The sequence below is a fragment of the Prinia subflava genome, chromosome 23, assembly GCF_021018805.1.
Source record: "Prinia subflava isolate CZ2003 ecotype Zambia chromosome 23, Cam_Psub_1.2, whole genome shotgun sequence".
In the NCBI taxonomy this organism is placed as follows: Eukaryota; Metazoa; Chordata; class Aves; order Passeriformes; family Cisticolidae; genus Prinia; species Prinia subflava.
In genome coordinates, this window is record NC_086269.1 from 2,695,467 (window position 1) to 2,712,308 (window position 16,842).

The following is a 16,842-nucleotide window of genomic DNA, read 5'->3' on the forward strand; positions in this document are numbered from 1 at the left end:
ATTCCTTCCCAAATTCCACGTGACTCCAGCCAAAATCCCAACCCCCAAAAATATTGGGAGAGTCATCCCCAGGCAAGGAATGAAGGAAGGCAAGGATGGATGAGGGAGAGGCTCTCAGGTCCCTTGTGAATGATTTTATTTCCACTGCTGCAGGGAGTGGGAGTGAAAATCCCATAAAAGTGGCCGGGTCTGGAGGTACACGTGGCTCTAGGAATATCTGTACATTCTACCAGTCTATATACACATCAGATATAAATATATATAAATCCAGGGAGGGGGCTCTGTCCGGGTTTAGGGCTGAAATCTGTCCCACCCAGCAGGGAGAGCTGGAAAGGAGATTTTATAGTCAGGGAATAAAAAAAACCCGCCTTAATTAGCACGAGGTTTTAATGACTGGAAAAAAAGGGGAGCATCCCTGTGCCCTCCACAGGGAGAAGGACACGGTGCCCATCAGCTCTGCTGGCTGGACACAAAGGAGATTTCTTTGGTTTATTTAATGCTCGTTGCAGTTGGATTTTGATTTTTTTTTTCTTTTTTTTTTTCCCTCTCTAATGCTCGGCCTTTAAATCCAAATCCTGAGACTCGGGAAGAAAAGAAGAGAATAATCCCCCCTAAACCCGGACACCCTATAAATGCAGGTACAGCTAGGGAAGGGGGAAGCGATACATGTGAGGACAGGGGAGAGAAGGGATAAAAATAGCTCTTCCAAAGGATAATTCTCCCCTTTTCTTTTCCCTTTCTTTTATTTCTAATAGGAAAAAAAAAAAAAAAAAAAAAGGCAAAACCAGTCATGTGTGATTGGCTTCAGAGAGAAACTGAGCCATGGATTTGGGCCTGAATCCTCAGATCTCAGAGGGAAAGGTGCCGGATTTTGGGATGGGGCTGTGAACCCACAGATGTGATCCTGAATCCTCAGATTTTACAGGGAAAGAGGCAGGATTTTGGGATGGGGCTGTGACCCCACAGATGTGTCCTTGATCCCAGATTTTACAGGGAATGGTGCAGGATGCTGGGATGGGACTGTGGCCCTACAGATGCATCCTTGATCCCAGATTTTACAAGGAAAGGTGCAGGATTTTGGGATGGGGCTGTGACCCCACAGATGTGTCCTTGATCCCAGATTTTACAGGGAATGGTGCAGGATGCTGGGATGGGACTGTGGCCCTACAGATGCATCCTTGATCCCAGATTTTACAAGGAAAGGTGCGGGATTTTGGGATGGGGCTGTGACCCCGTGGATGTGTCCTTGATCCCAGATTTTACAGGGAATGGTGCAGGAATTTGGGATGGGGCTGTGACCCCGTGGATGTGTCCCTGTGTCCCCCCAGCTCAGAGGGAAGGGTTCAGGATTTTGGGGTGTGGCCCCATGGATGAGGCTCTGTATCCGAAGATTTTACAGGGAATGGGGCAGGATTTTGGGATGAGGCTGTGACCCCACAGATGTGCCCTTGATCCCAGATTTTACAGGGAATGATGCAGGATTTTGGGATGGAGCTGTGACCCCACACATGTGCCCTTGATGCCAGATTTTACAGGGAATGGTGCAGGATTTTGGGATGGGGCTGTGAGCCAATGGATGTGGCCCTTGATCCCAGATTTTACAAGGAAAAGTGCAGGATTTTGGGATGGGGGATTTGAAGGGGGAAGGGGCGGGTCTTGCCCAGGGGCTGCGGGAAGGTGTGACCCACACAGGGGGTGGGACAGGCAGGACACGCTCCCTGCTCCATCCCGGCAAATCCACAGCTCCAGGAGGGATTTAGATCCTCCTCCTCCAGAGAAACGCGGAGCCAAAGCTCTCCAGAAGCCCCCAGGCGACAGGAAAGTGTCCCCATCCCCCGGGATGGCCACACTGTCCATCCTCCCTCCACTTCCACCCATCCCACCCGCCCTCAAGGCCAGCCCAGCCCATCCCCAGCTCCAAAATCCAAATTCCACCGGGAATTCCACGCCGCGAGCGCAGCAGCTCCATCCGGAGCGAATCCAACCCCCCGGGACTCGGCTGGGTGCGAAGGGAGGGACGGAGCCGGCTCCGGGATGGGTCTGGGGGACAGGGACGGGGGGCTGTGACCCGGGGCGGGTGGCAGCTGTGACCCGGGGCGGGTGGCAGCTGGGACACGGCGACAGCGGTCCCCGAGGAGCCACCAGCGTCCCCGCAGGGACGGGGAGCGGGGAGAGGGAGGGAGGCGCGGAGAGAGAGGGGAGAGACGGAGGAGAGAGGGTCCCACGCGTGGAACTGCCGCGGGTGAAATGTCCGAGCAAAGCCGGGCCCGGGAGAGGCGGGGCAGGGCTAAAACACCACGGACTGCAGCAGGCGGAAACACAGCATGAGGTCCAGAGGGATGGGCGGCTTCAGCAGGTTCCCGTCCAGCCGCAGGTAGCGCAGCCGGGGGACCCCGTCCAGGTCGGAGGGAGACAGGTCCTGGATGGACACCAGCGAGGTGGGGCAGATCTGCGTGCCGTTGATTTCTGCGGGGAGGGACACAGGGGTGGGTGAGGGAAAAGGGGATGGGGGCAGGAGGGGAAAGGGATGGAGGTCAGGGAAAGGGGATGGAGGTCAGGGAAAGGGGATGGAGGTCAGGGAAAGGGGATGGAGGTCAGGGAAAGGGGATGGAGGTCAGGGAAAGGGGATGGAGGTCAGGGAAAGGGATGGAGGTCAGGGAAAGGGGATGGAGGTCAGGGAAAGGGATGGAGGTCAGGGAAAGGGGATGGAGGTCAGAGAAAAGGGGATGTGGACAGGAGAGGAAAAGGGGATGGAGGTCAGAGAAAAGGGATGGAGGTCAGGGAAAAGGGAATATGGGCAAGAGGAGCAATAGGATGGAGATTAGGGAAAGGGGAATGTGGACAGGAGGGGAAAGGGGAATGTGGACAGGACAGGAAAGGGGATGGAGGTCAGGGAAAAGGGAATGTGGACAGGAGGAACAATGGGATGGAGATTAGGGGAAAAGGCAATATGGACAGAAGGGGAAAAGGGGATGGAGGTCAGGGAAAAGGGAATGTGGACAGGAGGAACAGAGAGATGAAGGTGAGGGAAAGGGGAATATGGGCAGGAGGAACAGTGGGGCTCAGGGAAAAGGAAATGTGGGCAGGATAGGAAAAAGGATGGAGGTCAGGGAAAAGGGATGGAGGTCAGGGAAAAGGGATGGAGATTAGGGAAAAGGGAATGGGGGAGCAGGAGGGGAAAAAGGATGGAGGTGAGGGGAAAGGGAATGTGGACAGGAGGGGAAAAAGGGAATGTGGACAGGAGGAACAATGGGATGGAGGTTAGAGGGAAGGGAATGTGGACAGGGATTTTTGACCCCTCCCTGTTATTGAACCCCAAATTGGGGTTGTTCTGCCACCAAAAGGGGCAATCCCAGGCTGTTCCCAAAGCCCCAGCGAGAGGGAAAAGCTGGCTTTTGATCAGGAGAGAAGTAGGTCGCGTTCCTCCGGAGGATGCGGTGGCATTCCGGAGAGAAAAGGGATCATCCCGCTCCCGGAACCCGCCCAGCCGGCCCCGAGCTTCCCAAAAAAACATCAAGGAATCCTGCTCCAGCCCTGTCATGCCGGAGATAACGGCAGATCCCAGCTCGTTGCTTGCATCTGGAATTCCACGTGTCCCTGCCCTGCGTTACGGAAAATAAACCCCGGGATTCTGATGGCAGTGCCTGGCTCCAGGGATGGGAACCTCCAAAAAACCGGGGGAAACAGGCGAGGAAAAGCTGGGTCAGGATTTCTCTCCTTGGAAAATGTCAGCAGGACCTGGATACTGGGGATGTGGGAAGCCACCTGCGCCCCAAGGTCGCCCCCAGCTCAGATTTGGTGTTGTTTGATTAAAATGCAGATTAACGAGCGTTGGGGACAGATGTGACCGCAGCAGGGTCCTGGAGCTCCAACAGCAGAAACATCTGGGGAGACCAGGAATCCTGGAATCCTGGAATGGTTTGGGTTCAAAGGACTGTAAAGATCACCCAGGGACACCTCCCACTGTCCCAGGGTGCTCCAAGCCCTGTCCAGCCTGGCCTTGGGCACTGCCAGGATGGGGCAGGCACAGCTGCTCTGGGAATTCCATCCCAGCCCTCACCTCTCTCCCAGGGAAGAATTCCTTCCCAGTATCCCATCTATCCCTGGCAGTGGGAAGCCATTCCCTGTGTCCTGTCCCTCTATCCCTCATCCCAAATCCATCTCCAGCTCTCCTGGAGCCCCTTCAGGCGCTGGGAAGCTGAATGGGAATGCAGTGGGATTCTGTCTCCTCCTCTGTGCTCGCTCTGTTTCCGCACATCCCAGGCTCTGTTCCCATGGAATTGCAGCTGGATTTCCCTGGAATGGTGTCAGACAGCCCCGGCTGCTCTGCCCTGTTCTCCCGTTTCTTCCCTGCACGGCTCCGCTCGGGAGCAGAGCTAGGATTTTCCTCACCATCCCAAGATGTGTGTTTGGCATCTGTTCCTAAAATACGCGCCCAGGCTCTCCTCATCAAATATCCCGATTTTTACCAGGGAAAGAGCCCTTCCAAGGGCAGCTGGCCCCAAAAACAACCAGGAAAAATCCTGCAGCACCAGCGGGGGTTTCCCTCTGCTCCTCCCCTTCCACCCCCTCCCTCCACCTTCCCACCTCATCCCACCACCGCTTCCCCCCAGGAAGGGCTCACATCCCACCAGGTGAGAAACGCCCTCTCCGAGGTTTTATCCCCCAAAAATCCTCCCCACCTCCCCCCAGCCCACCCGCAGGACTCACTCTCGATGGAGTTGTTGTTCAGGTAGAGGTGCTCCAGCTTGGAGCTGATGAAGGGCACGTTGGTGAGCTTGTTGTGGGCCAGGTGCAGCACCAGCAGGTTGGTGAGGTTGAAGGAGTTTTTGGGCAGCCCCTTATCCGAGATCTGGTTGTAGTTGAGCCGGATGAAGGCCAGGTTGGGAAACTCCTTGAAATAATCGCTGGGGATGTCCTCGATGTTGTTCCTGTCCAGGAAGAGCTGGTGGATGGCGTTGGGCACGCCGGGCGGCATCTTCCTCAGGATGTTGTGGGCCAGGTTGAGCTGCATGAGGTTCTTGAGCCCCTTGAAGGTGTTCTTGTTGAAGACGCCGTCGCTCAGCTTGTTGTGGTGCAGGTCCAGCAGCACCAGGTTCTCCAGCTTATTGAAGACACCGGCGGGAATCTTGGAGATCTGGTTCCTGCTGAGCCGCAGCTGCTCCAGGTTGGGCGGCAGGAAGGCGGGCACCTCCTTCAGCTGGTTCCTCTCCATGTAGAGGAACACGAGGTTCTCCAGCTTCTCCAGCACCTTCCTGTCCACCTTGCGGATGCGGTTGTTGTCCAGGTTGACCCACTTGAGGCCGGTGGCGTTGCGGAAGGACTCCTCGGGCAGGTCAGCAATGAAGTTGTTCTGCAGGTACAGGTAGTGGATGCGCGGCGGGATCACCGGCACCGTGCGCAGGTTGCGGCTGTCGCAGTACAGCGCCGACGGGAAGTCCGGCGGGCAGTAGCACTCCCGGGGGCAGTCGGGGAACACGGACGGGGGGCCTGGAGGGAGGGGAGGGGGCAGCTCCGTGGGCTCCGCCGGCTCCTCGAAGGGCGCGGGCGGCCGGGTGGGCCTGCGGGGGGGTTTGCGGCGCTGCGCGCTCGCCGCCGGTGCCAGCGCCAGCGCCAGCGGCAGGAGGAAGGCGAGGGCGGCCCTCATGGTCCGGGTGTTGTTCCTGCAGGGATACAGGGAAGGGCTGGTTGAGGGATTGTCACCTCCCCAGCAGGGATTTATCCCGTGTCCCCTGTTGGGAGTCATCTTCGGGTGCAGCCCCTCTCCAGAGCAGGAGTCACTGAGGTCCCTGTCCATGGATCACTGTTATCCATGGAATTCCCCTCCCTGGCTCACCGCTATCCATGGGACTCTTCTCCCATGGATAGTGATTCGTGGGATCCCTCTGGCTCATCATTATCCATGGAATTCCTCTCTCTTTCAATATTATCCATGGAATTCCTCTCTCGTTCACCGTTATCCGTGGAATTCCTCTCCCTGGCTCACCGCTATCCATGGGATTCTTCTCCCTGCCCCACTGTGATTCGTGGGACCCCTCTGGCTCATCATTATCCATGGAATTCCTCTCTCTTTCAACATTATCCATGGAATTCCTCTCCCTGGATCACCGTTATCCATGGGATTCTTCTCCCTTGCTCAGCGTTATCCATGGGATCCCTTTCTCATTCTCCATTATCCATGGAATTCCTCTCCCTGCCTCACCATCATCCATGGAATTCCTTTCTCATTCATCATTATCCATGGAATTCCTCTCTCATTCTCCATTATCCATGGAATTCCTCTCCCACTCTCCATTATCCATAGAATTCCTCTCTCATTCTCTATTATCCATGGAATTCCTCTCTCATTCATTGTTATCCATGGAATTCCTCTCTCACTCTCCATTATCCATGGGATTCCTCTCCCTGCCTCACCGCTATCCGTGGGATCCCTCTGGCTCACCGTTATCCATGGAGAGGAGCTCCCCAGAACTCCCCGTGCAGGTGGGGTCTGGATGCTCCCGCATTCCCCAGCCGGAGCAGGCTGGGGCTGGGCTGGGATTCCTGGAATCAGGAATTCCTTGGGGGCTCGCCAGGCTTTTCCCAGCGGGATTCATCCCCCCGACGGGAGCAGGGCTGAGCTGGATGCAGGGCAAGGCAGAGGGAGGGTGGGAAGGAGCACGGAGACAGAGGAGAGGGAGGAAAATGAGGAAAACCTGAGGAAGAAGGGAAATGGAAGGAAAAGAGAGATGGGAGATGCTGAGATGGGAGAAGCCTTTGGAGCTGCTGGAGCTGCTGGTGCCGATTTTGGAGGGAAATCCGGCACTTCCAGCTCTCCCATCCAGCATAGCAGAGTGGGATTCTCTGCCCACGCCCCCTTTCCAGCCCATTTCCAGCTCTTCTCACGCCTGGAACCCCCAATTCCCATCATCTCTGCAGGGGGAAAAGCCCCCACCCAACCCTGGAACCACCGGCACGGGGCCACACCAACTTCCCAGCAGGATCTGCATCCCACCCTGCACAAGCCACCCTCTGCCAGCCCCGGCTCCCTTGGACGCGATCCCACGCTCTCCGGGGGCTCCAAGGAATTGACTTTCTCCAGGAAAAGATGCCGTTTTCGGCCCCCCCTGCAGGCCCAGCCGGTTCCTCCCGGCTCCCATCTGGCTCTGGTTAACCCCGCACGCCTCCCGAGCCGGCTGCTTTCCATCACGGCTCTGGCATCTCGCAGGGGGAAGGGAGGAGCAGGGCGGGAGCCAGAGGAGCCCAAAGCCGCCGGATCCTGAGCCCAGCGCGGCTGCGGCGGGTCCTGCCTGGGGGTGGATGTGATCCTGTCCCCGCATTCCGGATTCAGGGTCTGGAAAACGGGAAAATCCGTGACAGGGAGCTGCTGTTCGTGCTGTGCCTTCTCCATTCCATCAGGATCCTGCTCCTTCCCTGCCCGCAGCATGTGGAGCTCGCTCCGTGCTGTCCCAGAGCTTTCCTTGGGCTCCGAGAGCCTTCCATGGGGTTCTTCCTCTGCTCCAGAACCAGGATTTTAACCCCCACAAACGCCCGGGGGAGCGGCCGGGGGCTGAGGTCTGAGCTGGGCTGGGTGCAAAGGGGAGGAAGCAGCTGGGATGAGAAATTCCAGCTGGGAAGAGAAATTCCAGCTGGGAGGTGATCTTCTATCCAGGACACGACATTCCAGCTGTGATCCAGGTGTTGGATCCACCCAGGCCACCCAGCAATGTCCCAGCAGGGTGGGGGACAGGACAGGGCGCTGAGCCTGCCCCGTGCCCTCCACTCGAGGATTTGACACCCCCAGATGTTTTGGGGACTCGGCACAGAGCAGGAACAGCCACCAGAGCCAGGAATCCCCCTGGAGAGCGCCAACATCCCGTGGAATTTTGTCAGCACAGACGGGCAGTGGTGGGAGGCGGAGGCGGCCCCTTTCATCCACCCCACATCCCTGCAGGGACAGTCCCAGCCCCGTGGCACTGCCACCACCCCTCCCTGGTGCCTGTCCCCAGCCTGCCTGGGGAAAGCAGGACCCGCTTCCAAGCAAACTGCAGGAAAGCTGTGACATTCCCAAAAAACCGGCGATGCAGCCCAAGGCCACCGCGAGCGTCACAATCGCCTCCGACCCGCCGGAAGATTCCAAGCCAGCTCTCCCTGGATCCGGAAAAGCTGGGAGTCTGTTCTCCATCCAGTGGGATTTAATGGCAGGAGAATTCCCAAATTCCACCCCCTGATCCAACCGGAGCCCCAGCACAGCCCTGCCCTGCCAGCCTCCCCTCCCGAGCTTCACGGACTGGGCAGCTCCGATTCCAGCTGCCCACAAGGAATCCGTGCCACTGGAACAAAGTTAAGTCATGGAGCAACGGAGGAATTCAGGAAACCGACGGCCTGGCGTGGAGAAAAGGCTCAATTCATGGGTAAAACCAGTCCTGACACCTCCCGAGCCGCTGAGCCCGGCCCGGCTGCCAGGCCAAGCCACCCAACAGATCCCGGGGGTTTTTCCCAGGAGGAGGCAGCTGCTTCCTCCCCCAGCTACAACGGACAAAAAAGAAACAAAAAAAAACCAACAAAAAAAAAAAAATCGGCTCAACAGCTGGAAATTCCAGCCCGGAGCGCCGCTGGGGTTTGCTTTGCACATAGTTTCTCTTCCCTGCATCCCAGTAACCCCCAGCTCCCAGCGGCGCTGGCTGCCAGCCCCGGGATGGGCGCCAAGGGCAGGGAGAAGCCGCCACCCCGGGGCGAGGGGGAGCCGCGCAGAGGTCGCCCTTGGCCGGGGATTTGTCACGGGCAGAAGTCCCCGCGCTGTCCCTCCGCTGCCTCCTGCAGCGCTGAGGGCGCGGGGAGCAGCTGGATCTGGGTATGTGTCCAAAATCCCGCTCCCGCAGAGGGATAAAGGGAATTTTAACTCTGGGAGAGGCAGGAAAAGCCTGGATGGCTGCAGCAGGGGCCCCTTTCCAGCTCCTCGCACACATTCCCGCAATTCCCGGCGTCCCTGGTGGGGGAAAAGCCCCCTCCCAGCCTGGGAACGGGAATGGCGAGGCAGAGCAGGGAGAGCAGGATAAAAATAACCACAAGGACCGGGCAAAGCTCCTTCCTTGGCTTCCCTCGCCTCCGACGCCGCTCGTGTCTCTGCGAAAGCCTGACCCAAGAGAGAGCTCGAGATCCAGCGGCTCTGGAGAGCCGGGAATGGTGGAAAAGGGCGAGGGCAGCCCGGCTGTCACCCAGGCGTCGCCGGGGTCCCTTGGGAAGCGCAGCCCTGACGCAACAACCCCGCGGTTCTCGGCCTTTCCCAGCCCTTTCCCAGCGGAGCCGCGCTGGAGCCGGGACTCGGTCCTGCCGCATTCCCGCTGGGATGGCGCTGTGCCCTTGAGGGGACGGGTGACACCCGCCAGGACCCTCTGTCTCCCTGGGATGGCGCTGTGTCCATGCAGGGACCGGTGACACCAGCCAGGACCCTCTGTCCCTCTGGGATAGCGCTGTGCCCGTGCGGGGACCGGTGACACCCACCAGGGCACAGCCAGGACACGGCGACAACAGCGCGGGGCTCCTGCGTGCTGGGAGCGTCCCCGCAGCCCCCGGGATCCTTCCCAAGGGCCCATCCCGTTCTCTGCTCCTGGGATCCTTCCCAAGGGCTCATCCCGTCCTCTGTTCCCGGGTTCCCACCGTCCCGGGATCCTTCCCAAAGCCTCATCCCATCCTTTGCTCCCGGGATCCTTCCCAAAGGCCCATCCCGTCCCTGCTTTCTCGGTGTCAGCAATTCCTCCCTCCCTGCGTTTCCCGGCCTTTTCCCGGCTCGGATCCCGCTGCCACCCGCAGCGGGAATGGCTGGACCGGGACAAAAGCGGATCCTGGCAGGAGCCGCTGCCAAAGCGCCGCCGGCCCCGACCCCACACGCGCCCCGCTCGCCCCCCCAAGCAGCGGCCTCGCCCCGCTGCGCTTCTCCCTGGGGCTGGGAAACGGCTCCGACGCCTCCTTCCCTCCTCCCCAGCCTCTTCCAAGGGCAGGGAAAACCTCCCACGGCTGCGCTTTGATCTCATCCCGGGCTGGAAGCGCCGATCCCTCATTCCCCGGGGAGCAGGGACGCGATTCCCGCACTCAGTCCCGGGAAAGGGCGCTGCGCTTCCCGGGGGGCAGCTCGGGGTGCCCTGGGGGCCACAAGAAACAGGGCCGGGATCCCGGGATCCCAGGATCCCGGAATCCCTGAATCCCAGGATTCCAGGATTCCGGGATTCCAGGATCCTGGGATTCTAGGATCCCAGAACTGGAGGACTCCAGGATTCCATGATCCCAGTCACAGGATCGCAGGATTTCAGGATCCCAGGATCGCAGGATCCCAGCATTCCACGATCCCAGTTGCAGGACCCCAGAATCCCAGGATCACAGGATCCCAGAATCCCAGAATCCCAGGATTCCAGGATCCCAGAACTGGAGGATCCCAGGATCCCAGCCTTCCATGATCCCAGTCACAGGATCCCAGGATTTCAGGACCGCAGGATCGCAGGATCGCAGGATCCCAGGGAAGTTTCCAAGCCCTCACCAGGGATGAGAATTCCCATGTTTCACTTTGGAGCTGCTCTTTCCTGAACCTCTCCAGCCGGCGGGGAAGGGCAGGTTTGGGATCAGCCTCTTCCCAGCAGCAAACCCCATTTTTTCCCGGGATTTCGGCGAACATCGTTCCGGGCTGGAGGAGCGGGGACAAAGAGCCGGCTCCGAACGGGAGCCCCGCGGGGAGGGGGCTGCGCCTCCCCGCCCACCTGGAGCTGGGCTGGCTCCGGGCAGGAAAAGTGGGATTGCATGTCCTGGGAATGCTCAGTGCCATCCAGGCGGGAAAAGCAGGGATTTACCACCGACATTTGGGGCAGAAAAGCAGCCCTGGAGCTGTCGGGCTGCTCGCTCCCACCCCGCTCCGGTCCCTTCCCAAATTCCCGGATCCCAGTCCGGGATGATGGGAGCAGCCCCCCAGAGCCCCCCCAGGCCCCGCCCCAGGCAGGACAAGGTGCCCCGATGTCCCCCGAGGCTCCTGGTGGCATTCCTGGCTCCGGAGAGGGGATTCCTCCTCCTCTCAGCCTCTCCCTTTCCTCGCTTGTTTTCCCTCCTGCTTCCCAAGGCGGGGAATTGTCCCGGGCATGGCCGGGGCTCTGCAGCCCCCTCGGCTCCCCCAGTTCCGGCCCTCGGCGCCCCCAATTTGGGCTCTGCAGCCCCCGCTGTCCCCCAGAGCCAAAGGTGCCGAGGTTGGGGGTGTGGGGGACACACAAAGGGCACCTCACTGTCCCCAGAAGGTGCCTGGCGGTGGCCACAGCGCTGTCACACCCCCGGGGCTCCCCTGTGACCCCACAGCCCCCAAACCCCCCCTCCTCCGCCCCACGGCGAGAGAAGCTCCTGGAACCGGAGCAGAGGGAAAGAACAAAGACTCCAGAGCGCTGCGGGACAGAGGAACCAAGAGGAGAGAGGGGGAGAAGAGGAAGAGCAGATTGTTTTTGGGGATGGAAGGGAGGCTGCAGAGGGCAGGAGCATCGTCCTGGGTGGGAGGCTCAGGCAAGGTGAGAAGAGCCTGGAGGGGGAGGAAACACCTGCCCAGAGCTTACCTGTGCGCACCTCTCCCTGCTCCTGCCTCCTATTAATCCCCAAGACAAGTTTCTCTCTGGCTTTTCTCTCCCTCCTCCTCCTCCTCCTCCTCCTCCTCCACCACCTCCTCCTCCTCCTCCTCCTCCTCCTCCTCCTCCTCCTGTCCGCTCCTCCACGAGCGAGCCGGGCCGGGGCGCGGGGGTTTTGTGGCTGGGAGCGGTGGGAGCGCGGGGGGCGGAGGGCTGGGAGGGCTGGGAGCACTGGGAGGGGAGGGCTGGGAACACTGGGAGGGCTGGGAGCGAGGCACGGTGACAACAATCACGTCTTTCTCTGGCAGCCGAGCGCGGCGGGGCTCGGCGCACACGCGGCTCTGGCGCTCGGCAACAATTCCTCCTCCTCCTCCTCCTCTTCCTCCTCCTCCTCCTCCTGTGCTGCTGCCGCTGCCGCGGAGGCAGCTCCTTGTTTCAAAACAAAGCTAATTAATCACGGAACAAGCCCTGCCCTCGCCGCCGGCTCCGCTTTCCCAGGAGCGCGCTGGAGTTTTCCAGAGGGTGGGGGTGTCCCCTGTGCCACCCACAGGGACCCCCGGCTGTCCCCCACCCCGAATTCCCGGCCCCACGGACGGACCCCGGCGATGGAAGGGCCGCGGGATTGGTTTGGTGCCAGCTGCGGATGAGCTTTGATTGAAACCCTGGTGGCACTTCAGGGACACAGGGAGGGGGTGGCACAGGGGTGGCACGAGCTGAGGGTCCCCGCCCAGGGGACACAGGATTTTCCGAGGGGACACGGCCAGGAAGGCTCAGGGGGGACATTTCTGCTCTGTTTTTGTCACTGAGGGGCTCAGAGGAACCCGGGACCTGCTGCGTGTTCAGAGCTCGGAGGGGTCCCAAGGGAGGGCACAGGAGCCCCCCAGCCCTGGGAATCGCCCTCCCACAGCCCTCTAGATCCTGGAATCCCTGGGATTTGGGATCCAGGGGGCACAGCAGCCCTCCAGCCCTGGGAATCACTGCCCCACATCTATCCTGATTCCGGAATCCCTGGGATCTGGAATCCAGGGGGGCACAGGAGGCCCCCAGCATCGAGAATCGCCCTCCCACAGCCATCCTGATCCCGGAATCCCTGGGATTTGGGATCCAGGGGGGCACAGGAGCCCCCCCAGCCCTTCCACAGCCATCCTGATGCCGGAATCCCCGGGATTTGGGATCCAGGGGTGCCTAGGAGCCCCTCCCACAGCCATCCCAATCCCGGAATCCCTGGGATTTGGGGCCCGGGGTTCCCCTCCCTCCCTCTCCACCATCCCCCTCTCTCCATCTGCAGCAGGACCGGGAAACCTGAGCTGCTCTGGCTCCTCGAAATCCCAACCCCGACCGTGCCAGGGGCTGGCAGCCACCCAGGAGGGGCCGATCCTGCACCTCCACACTGGGCTGGCAGCGGCTGGCAGCCAAAACCGGAGATTTCCCAAAATTCCGGCTCTCTGGACTGCCCTTTTTGCCTTCAATGTTTTTATTCCCAACCCCGGGGTTTTCCTTTTACCCCAAGGGTTGTGGATTGCTCCTTGCTGAGTGCCTGGAGTGGGATCATCCCGAGGCCTCTCCTGGATCCTGAAATCCAGCAGGTGGATGGGGTGGGAGCCAGGAAAAGGCACCAAGAGGACCCACAGAGGAATTCCAAACAAAAAATCGGGATTTAGACTCGAGTTTGCCGGCCAGAAAAGGAGCAGGATCAACAGGGAAAGGAGATGCTGTTTGGAAGGAGATGGTGCTGGAATTTTGATGCTAATTCCTTTGAAAACCGGTCCAAAAATCCCCAAATCTGTGGGGACACGTTCCACGGGTTTGTCTATTTTGTATTTTCCCTGCTAATTTCCAGCTGCTCAGCCGGGCATGGAAAGGGAGAAATTGAGGCACCGAGCGGGGCGGCTCCTGCACTAAAGCCACGCCAGCCATGGAAAGGTGTCACATCCAGACCTTTTCCATGCTCTGCCCGACCTCTGGAGCCACTCCCGCCCCAGGAAAGCTCCAAATTTGGGAGGCACCGACCCCTCCCAGCGGCTCTGCGAGCGCTGCTCCCGGCCAGGGGACTTTGTTTGTTGAATTTTCTCCCGGCAGGAATTCTTTCCCCGCCACGGCCGAGTTTCGGATCCACCTTCAAAGGCGCCCTTTTACATTTTTCAGACCTCGGACGTGGCTCTGGGCACCGTTTTTTCCATGCCTGGAGCAAAACCCGGCCCTGCTCTTGCAGGGAGAGGGGGTGGCTGTGGTGTCCCCAGCCTTGGGGACATCGCGGTGGCCCTGGCTGGATTCTCAGCCATCCTCGGGGTTGTTCCCCTTTTCCCGGTTTGTCCCACAGGGATTTGGAAGCAAACCCCTCTTGGGTCTGGCAGAGGTGGGAGAGGGAATGTCCAGAGTGTGGGAATGCTGGGGGACAGGGCCAGGACAGCGGGAATGGCCGGGGGGACCAAGGACAGGACGAGGGACAGGGGTGGGAATGGGGAAATGCGGGAATTTGGATCCTGGTGCATCCCAGTGTGTTCCATTGGGAATGGGGGGGTGGCAGCGCTGCTCAGTCCGGCCATTCCCTGGTCACTCTGACCATTCCCTGGACACTCTGGACATTCCCTGGACACTCCAGCCATTCCCAGGTCATTCCAGCCATTCCATGGTCACTGGCCATGCTCTGGTCATTCTGATCATTCCAAGGTCACTCTGGCCATGTTCTGGTCACTCTGGCCATTCCATGGTCACTCTGGCCACCCCACGGTCACTCTGGCCATCCCAAGCTCAGGAAAGCCGGACAAGAGGCAGCAAAGTTGAAGGCAGAGGGTGGGAGCAGGGAATTCCCATCATAACCTGTGACTCTGGAATTCCAGCTGGGAAACAGGGACAGCCTTCATCCTCTTCATCCCCTCCATCCCCTCCATCCCCTCCATCCCCTCCATCCCCTCCATCCCCTCCATCCCCTCCATCCATCCCAAACCCCTCATGGACCACGGTGCCAGTGGTCCCTGCCAGGTGAGGCAGCCCCTTCCCCAGGAATGGATTTTCATGGATTTCCTGCATGGATAAACTACTGGGAACACCACAGGACCCCAGGAATTGCCAATCCCAGTTTTGGGAACACCACAGCACCCCAGGAGTTGTGGATCCCATTCCTGGAAGTGTCAGGAGCTCTCAATCCCAGCCCCAGGAGATTCGGGAAAGGGAATTTTCCAGAGCAAAGGGCTGTCCCCAAACCAGGCTGAGCTTCCCCACATCCCAGCCGGGATTTCCCAGGAATGTTGGCTTAAAAACGTTGGTTTGGCTCCAGGGAGGTGATTCCTGGTGTTATCCCCGTCCCAAGCTGAGCCTTGGCTCGGTGCCACAAACCCAGGGGATTCCTGGACCTTTCTGAGGGCCAGATCTTCAAAATTCCCTTTGGAGAGCTCAAAAACCTGAATTTCAGAAAGGCAAAGAGGAAAAAAAAAAACCCCAAAAAACCCAAAAACCACCAAGGAGGGAAATCTGGAAAATGTCGAATTTGGGGAGTTGGCAGCAAAACCTCCGAGCCTCAGAGAAGGGAAGGCAGGGCAGGGATAAGGGGAGCGCAGGGATCGCCCCGGAAGGATGTCTGGCACTTTGGGATGGCTCCATCCCCGCAGGATGGGGTGGGAAGGGGCCGTGCCGCCCTTCCCGGGGCTCTGCCGGGCGTTCCCGGCCGTGCCAGGCTGGAAAATCCCGGTCAGCTTCCCCCGAGCGCCGCCGGGAGCCGGGCAGCGCCTCCGCCCCGCGGAGCATCCACAGGGCTGGGACGGCGTCACCGGGAGCCCGGGAGAAGCTCCTGGCTCCGGGAAAAGCTCTGGAGATGGGGAGTGAGCGAAGGGGAAAAGAATTCCGGGATGTAACGCGAGGATCGCGCCTCACGTGGCCGGGATGGGGCCGGGGAGCTCCGCTCGCCCCGGCTGGAGCGGATCCCTGCCCACCTTCCCATCCCGAAAACAGCCGGGAATGGGGGGTGGGAGGTGCTGGAGCAAAGCTGGCCCGGCCCCAAAGCGCTCCAGAGGCGCTGGGATTTGGGAATTCGGAGTCACTTCGGTTATCCCAGCACGGGGATCCATGGGGAGGGAGGAGGAGGAGGAATTCAGTACAGATTCCGGCCATCCCAAATGTCCATGATCCCAAAGAAAAGCCCTGGCTCTGCCCCTGGCACGGTGGCCCCGAGCTGATGTCCCTGCTCCTGTCCCTGTCCCTGCTCCTGTCCCTGCCCCTGTCCCTGCTCCTGTCCCTGCCCCTGTCCCTGTCCCCGTCCCTGTCCCTGCTCCTGTCCCTGCTCCTGCTCCTGTCCCTGCCCCTGTCCCTGTCCCTGTCCCCGTCCCTGTCCCTGCCCCTGCTCCTGTCCCTGTTCCTGCTCCTGTCCTGTCCCCACTCCTGTCCCCACTCCTGTCCCTGTCCCTTCTCCTGTACCCATCCCTGTCCCTGCTCCTGTCCCTGTCCCTATCCCTGTCCCTGTCCCTGCTCCTGTCCCTGTCCCTGTCCCTGTCCCTGTCCCTGTCCCTGTCCCTGTCCCTGTCCCTGTCCCTGTCCCTGCCCCTGCTCCTGTCCCTGTCCCCGTCCCTCCTCCTGTCCCCATCCCTGTCCCTGTCCCTGCTCCTGCCCCTGTCCTTTCTCGTGTCCCTGTCCCCTCTCCAAGAGCTCCAGAGTGGCCGCTCGGCTTCGCAGGGATAAAAACTGGAATAAAGCTCGGGATTCTGGCCTTGTGTCCCTGGGAGTTGTGAGCGGGATGATTTAATCCGCCAGAAATGCGAGGTTTGGTGAGGTCTGGATCCCTCCCTGTGCTTAAAGCGGCCACGGGGAGGGGGGGACGGGGATGGGACAGGGTTTGGGGTTCAGGAGGGGGGTTGGGAGGTTCAGGGACCTCGGGGGGATTGGGGTTCAGGGAGGGTTTGGGGTTCAGGAAGGGTTTAGAGAGTTCAGGGAGCTCAGGGAGGTTTTGGGGTTCAGGGGGGTTTGGCGGGTGCAGAGAGAGTTTGGAGGGCACACGGAGCATTTGGAGTGCTCAGGGAGCATTTGGGGGATCTCAGGATGGGTTTTGGGGGTTCAGGGAGCTCAGGGAGGTTTTGGAGTTCAGGGGGAGTTTTGGGTTCAGGGGGGATTTGGAGAGTTCAAGGAGCTCTGGGGGGTTTTGGGGTTCAGGGAGGGTTTGGAGATCGGGGAGCAGTTGGGGGATCTCAGGAAGGGTCTGGGGGGTTCAGGGAGGGTTTGGGGGTCAATGGGGCTGTGGTCACCCCCAATCCAGCACTGGGACAGGGCCTGCCCCGCTGTCACC

At 60.1% G+C, this 16,842-nt stretch overlaps 1 protein-coding gene across 1 annotated transcript; it reads right to left on the reverse strand.

Annotated features, from left to right (window-relative positions):
- Nucleotides 1-102: 102 nt before the first annotated feature.
- On the reverse strand, nt 103-11,676 carry PRELP (proline and arginine rich end leucine rich repeat protein). Its single transcript, XM_063418589.1, has 3 exons — nt 11,562-11,676; nt 4,711-5,663; nt 103-2,466 (listed from the first exon to the last, which is right to left on the reverse strand). The coding sequence occupies exons 2-3, from the start codon at nt 5,645-5,647 to the stop codon at nt 2,288-2,290; spliced, it is 1,116 nt and encodes a 371-aa protein (XP_063274659.1). The 5' UTR covers nt 5,648-5,663; nt 11,562-11,676; the 3' UTR covers nt 103-2,287.
- Nucleotides 11,677-16,842: the final 5,166 nt, after the last annotated feature.